This window comes from Empidonax traillii, unplaced genomic scaffold, assembly GCF_003031625.1.
Source record: "Empidonax traillii isolate 1590-97213 ecotype Southwest subspecies unplaced genomic scaffold, ASM303162v1 scaffold367:size622293, whole genome shotgun sequence".
Lineage (NCBI taxonomy): Eukaryota > Metazoa > Chordata > Aves > Passeriformes > Tyrannidae > Empidonax > Empidonax traillii.
This window is the reverse complement of record NW_020955560.1, coordinates 547986-554291: the sequence shown is the minus strand read 5'-3', so window position 1 is coordinate 554291 and position 6306 is coordinate 547986. Positions and strand designations below refer to the sequence as shown.

General features: G+C 32.7%; 1 protein-coding gene across 1 annotated transcript in view; it reads left to right on the top strand.

Moving 5' to 3' along the window:
• Positions 1-5923, top strand: part of LOC114061880 (kelch-like protein 1) — a gene marked incomplete at its 5' end in the record, with an annotated part of 54331 nt that extends 48408 nt beyond the window's left edge. Inside the window, 3 exons of the mRNA XM_027892774.1 lie at positions 18-230; positions 1839-2010; positions 3039-5923. Coding sequence (XP_027748575.1) covers positions 18-230; positions 1839-2010; positions 3039-3098 — 445 coding nt within the window. The remainder of the gene's footprint in view (positions 1-17; positions 231-1838; positions 2011-3038) is intronic.
• Positions 5924-6306: the final 383 nt, after the last annotated feature.

The following is a 6306-nucleotide window of genomic DNA, read 5'->3' as shown; positions in this document are numbered from 1 at the left end:
TGTGTGGACTTTTTTAGGTTATATTCAGTTGGAGGCCGGGATGGAAGTTCGTGTTTGAGTTCAATGGAATATTATGATCCTCACACAAATAAATGGAATATGTGTGCTCCTATGTGTAAGAGAAGAGGAGGTGTAGGAGTGGCTACATGTGATGGGTTTCTTTATGCAGTGGGAGGCCACGATGCTCCTGCTTCTAACCATTGTTCTCGACTACTTGACTATGTAGAAAGGTATCCAATCATACATGCATTTTTTTAATAGAAAATTATGTCTGGTAGCATAGTTTTCTTAGGTTTGTGATGGTAAAGTTAAACAGACTTGTTTGAAAAATTATGTAAAAGTCTGTAAAAGACAGTTTCTTTGAAATTTATTGTCTTTCCTTTTTATTTACAGTACTGTTATATATTATCCTGAACACAAAAGTCCACTCTTTTCACATAGCATTTAAGTAATCTATTTTTTCAAGGCACTATATTACAAATTGCAGAGTTATAAACTAAATTTTGTAGAGATAAATTTTTTTCCTTGAAATAATTTTATAACACAAAATTGTGTTTAGAAATACTTTGTAACTCTAAAAACATAGCTAAGCTAAGAAATAAACAATTGCTTAAGTGATGGATATTCACAGTGCAACATATTGCTTCCTTTAGCAACATTGCCACTTTCTAATGAGTTTATACAAGCCTTACACACTGTACTTGCAGTAGCCTGAGTTTTGCAAGTAGGCATTCTACAAAGTCAAGAATATCTAGTAGGGCAGTTCAGCACAGTTGAAGTAATTATAGCATTCCATTTAAAGGTATTCTTCAAATGTTTCATGAAGGTTTGCCTTTTTTCTGTGTCTGTATGCTATGAAATAGAATAAGGCAAATACACTCTCCAAATATGTACAGGTTGTGAAAGTTAAAGTAGATACATTTGAGTAGTTGGTTTGTCTTAATGCACAGTAAGATAGGTGCTGGGAGAGATTTATCTATTTATTTATTTTCTGAAGGCATTAAACTTTAGTTAAATTTTAGTTAAATTTTCAAATGACATTTGAAAATCATGCATCATTTTCAAAAAATAAAAACGTCTCAATAACTTAGGAAAACAAAGGTTAGTGATTTTATATCTCTCTGAAAGTTTTGCTTTCTGTAAATATTTCTGTAAATATCTGAGGCATGTTTTTTAACTAAATCTCTTCTCCTTCAGGAACGAGTCTCTGCTTCAGTCATTTTGTCATTCTGATACAGCCCGATAGGTTAAATATTTAATTTTTAAATTACCATCATTATACAAAAGGAATTTTGCCCTCAGTTTTAAAACTTCAGTGGTGATTATGCCTTAAAAACAGTATTACTTTCCTTACTTGAGCAAATATCAGGATGAAAATGTAACTCTTATGCAGTTAAGCTTACCCCTTGAATATCTGGGGAGGTTTTCTTTCTGTGAACATTGTATAGTATAATTTCAGAAATTAAAATATAGTGAAATTTAATTTGAGAAATAATATTTTTAATATGGTACAAGAAATATACTACTTAAAATGTATAAATACGCAAAATATACATACATCCAGATATTGATCATACATTTTTCTCAATTCTCTTTATGACACGCTATCCTACAAACACTTTAGTTTATTCGAGAAGATTAGCTGATCAAAAGTTTTTAATCAACATTTGGAAACACAATAAATCTTTATCTTTTTGCTGTTAGGAAGAATATTTTTGGATAGCATACTAAAGGATATTTTTCTCCCCAAGAAAAAAAGGACTATATTCAAGTAAGAATCAGCATGAATTGACACTTATATTCTCCCTGCACATCCAGTTTCCTTTCTCTTTTCTCAGGTATGATCCAAAAACTGATACATGGACAATGGTGGCTCCACTAAGTATGCCTCGAGATGCTGTTGGTGTCTGTCTCCTTGGTGATAAATTATATGCAGTAGGTGGTTATGATGGTCAGACATACCTGAACACTATGGAAGCATATGACCCTCAAACTAATGAGTGGACACAGGTAATTATAAAGTCTATTTTTTAATATTATGTTATATAAATATTTTATATTATATAATATATTATGTTGTTTCAGACAAAGTTCTTGTTCTGATCTGTTTCCATATTAAATTAATTTTTTCATCTTTCTTCATGCAGAAGTAATATCATAAAGAGTATCAAAATGATTCTAGAATTCTAATCGATAACCAGCCTGTCCTGAAGATCCTTCATATGAAAATATGGAGAGAGCCAAGTTCTCATTTCATTCTTCTATTCCATTTTCTTATGTTTGACAGATATTTTGAAATGTTGAACTGTATGTATGTCTTTAATTTTGAACCATAAAATAATTAATAGGTATAATAGAAATAGTAGTATATGCAAGAAGCTGGGGACGTGATTTGGTAGTAGAAGGAATATAATTTATGTCACAGTATTGCTTGGAAGGATTTTAATTCTTTGCATAGACTTAAAAAGAAACAAAAATTATTTTCAACACTTCGCGTTGTTAATTCTGTTGCAGACTTGCCGGAAAAGTAATTTTTTCCACCATTGTAGATGTTTATATATAAGTTAGTTGCCCTAAATTCTCTTTAAAGTTTGTGACGAAAAGTGCATACTTTGAAAACATGATCTTTTCCTAAAATAAGCATTTAAAATAGGTGAGATGCGTTATACTCAAAAATACTTATTTCTTTTTAAAGTTGAAAAGGGAAACTTTTGTTGAAAAGCTTAAATATAGACCTACATATAGACATATGGAAATCCCTTGCATAACAACAGTTCACAAAATTAATGACAACTCTGAAATTAGTTCCTCTTTCTTCTGTTCTCTCACTTGTCAAATGAAAGATATCAGGTAGGAGTAAGTAATTTTTAAAACTGCAATACTAGAGTTATGTGGTTTGTATTTATTTTCAGTGGTTTTGAGCATTTTAGAATAATGTTGACACAACACTTTGGCAATTTTGGCATGGCTTTTTCCTGTTTGGCAATCTTTTGCATGGATTGTTCCTGTTCAGTTAATTTCTATCTATTTTTTCGCAGATGGCATCCTTAAATATTGGAAGAGCTGGTGCCTGTGTTGTAGTCATCAAACAACCATGACTTTGTCAGCCCTGCTTAGGATTTTACTGACTGTGAAATGATTATTTTTCTATGAAACAAAGAGAATGATAACTTCATGAGAACAAGGATTTACACAGTGAATACTCTGCTGATCACAAACTTGAAGCAGTTTGAAAGTGAGAAAGATTAAGTGTTTATGTCCTATAAAATCATAAAAACTGTTTGCAGTCAGTGAACAAGAAAAAAAACCCAGAGTGTTGTGGGCGTAAATATGTGAATGTGGAGTAGCAAGCTCAGGTTCTCATGAATGTGTCCTGGAGAACTGGATTACCAAGGGAAAACTTTACACAAGGAGGAGAAAGGAACATGAAAACAGTTTTTGTGGCTGCAAGAGAACTGCAGAAATATTAAAGTACATTTAATAAATTTTAAACTGTGTTTTTTGAAAAAGAAATGTGGATAGTAATATAATTTTTTTCTGTCCAGGTCATGTCCTCAAATGAGTTGTGGCCTTCCCATTTAAATGGGCAGTTTGATTCTTACTGAAGGGAAGAGGTCAAATGGTCTGGATATTCCTAATGGCTGAGCTATCACTCTATAGTAGGAAGAAAAACAAAACTAAAAGTAACCTTCTTTTGTGACTTCAGATTGTATCTCCTTGCCAGTTTTAACTCATCTTAAATGAATCTACTGAATGGGAAGACTATGTGTTTAATCAAATAATATGTAAAGCAATCCCATGGCTGCACTGGGGCTTTGTTGCAAATATTTGAGTCAAAAAAACAGTTTCCTAATTCTTTCTTAATCTTATATTCAATTTAAGCATGTGGGCTCTAATCTCTTTGTTTAATACGTTCTACTGCATGTTGGAAGCTCATGAAAAGCTGGAAAATTGATAATGTCTTTCACTGCATCATGTAACAGATGAACCTTGACCAGAACAGTCTATAGAACCTCTTCAAACATTTCAAGAGGGAGAAAAATCCTACATTTTATTTCTTTCTAATGCTCGTAAATACACGGTTTTGCCTAATTAGAGCTGGCAATTTACCACTTTCCACTTATGACTGAGAATAAATGACAGAATAACTCCAAGTAGGCAATTCAGAATAAATGCAAGTGAAATAAGGAAAAATATGCCATTTGATCTAATAAAGTTCATATGGTAAATATACCAGTATCATCTGTGCTTCCCTTTAGGGTGGATAATTTCTGCCAGTAATGATACTTTGCGCTTTTGCTTTGGGAGTAGATTTAACACAGATGCTTTCTGTCTGCTCAGCTGGATCAGCTAGAACCTAAGGCCAGTAATGGAATATGAAATTCTACTACTCAGGGAGGCACAGTTTCTGGGAACGATTCTACCAAGTAAACTTCTTTTAAGCCCTGCTGATTCTTTAGGAAACATTTCATGGTCCAAAAGCAGAAACCTGATAATCCTCTGTCACTAGCAATTTTGAGAAGTAATTCTGGTTGCACTGAAACCAGTTTTCCAATGGAAACCTTTGAAGCCATTTGAGATGAAAAATATACAGCTTCCAGCTTGGACCCTTTTATTTGAAGATATGTCTTTCTATCTAACAGCATCAGCATGCATGGAAATCTTTGTTTACTGATGCAAACTGAACTTCAGTTCTGAAGCCTAAGTATATCGTATTAAATCTTTTAAATACCTCTCTGTACTAATTTGAAATGAAACAAAAAATCTTCAGTATTAGTTTTCTACAGCTAGTTGGCTTTTGAATCACAATTAGTCTTCCACAGACAAGCACGTCTCCAACCACAAGAAGTTGCTGAATGAAAGATGTTACCTCTCTAAAGATTTTGTCTCACATAAACATAAGCTTCTAAGACCAAATGAAGAGGATTCTAGCATTATAATTGTAATATTAAGTATAGACATTGGCATTTGATTCTCCTACATGGATACGTAATGAACTTAAAAACTGAATTTTAATTTTATTCCCAGAACTTTCTTTTGATTACATTATATTCATATGCAATAGAAATATGATTATTCTACCTACATATTGATCTTCAAAATTGGATTATCTCTATTATTTGTATTCTGTGGCAGATTTGTTTTCTGTGCCTTATTCATTCTTATCCTCAATTTATCTTCTCTTTTATTTTTGATTCTCAGTTGCCTTTTATTCTTTTTCAATTTGCCTTTATTTTGCCAAAATGGAACATGATTCTCATGTGAAATTTTTCAGGCTTTTCCACTTCTCTAATGCTGAAAGAATAAAATTATTATTTGTTTTAATTTGATTATGTAAAATCCAGCCACAATAAGAGCCAAAATTGGCTTTCATATTCTTTTTATAAAACTGCATCAGTATGCTCTGGAGTTTTTCTAGAGAGAATTTGTAGAAATTTTTTTTTTTTACTATTATGTTTACTGTTATTAAAAATAATAATAATTTTACCTTTGTTTTCACAGGGAATGCATTTAATTTGAAGTAGTCTATAATTGTAGTCTTGGTTTCTGGGATTCATTAAGACCTATTTTTTATTTATAAGAGTTAAAATCAGTTCTGGCACACTGAATTGTGTTAAACAATATTACATTTACAGGAAATGCTGTTGTCTTTTCATGAAACAGATAATGTCATTGTTAATGATTTAGCATGTTTTCTTTTATCTCACATAATTTTGAAATCATACTTGAAAATTGATTTCAAAGTATTAAAATCGGAGTGGAATCAGAACTGCAAAAAATATTAGTTTCAGGGAAATGAATAACTGAATTCCTCAAAATGCGGTTTTTAAATTTTGTTGTTTAATGGTCTCAAGTATGTTCTCAAATGTTAGCTTTTTCTCTATCTTTCCAACTTTTTTATTTCAAGAGCATCAAACAGCTTTATTAGCTGTTATAGGTGGTGGGGTGTGGAGCAGTGCACTGTCCCACCTTGGACAAACTTTCCCTGCTCCCCTTCCCCCCCAACTTTAGTTGTTTTGAGCCAGTAATCATTTTCTGCAGTCGCTCACACAAGGGACCTTAGAATTGTCTAGTTCCAACCCCTCTGTCATAGGCAGGGACACCTTTTACTAGGACATGTTGCTCAAAGTCCCATCCAGCCTGGCCTTGAACATATCCAAGTATAGGGCATCCACAACTTCTCTAGGCAACCTGTTCCAGTGCCTGACAACCCTCACGTGTTGAGTTTCTCATCCAGTAACACCCACAAATTCTTCTCCTTAGAGCTGATTTCAATCCATTCTCTACCCAGCCTGTATTTGTGCT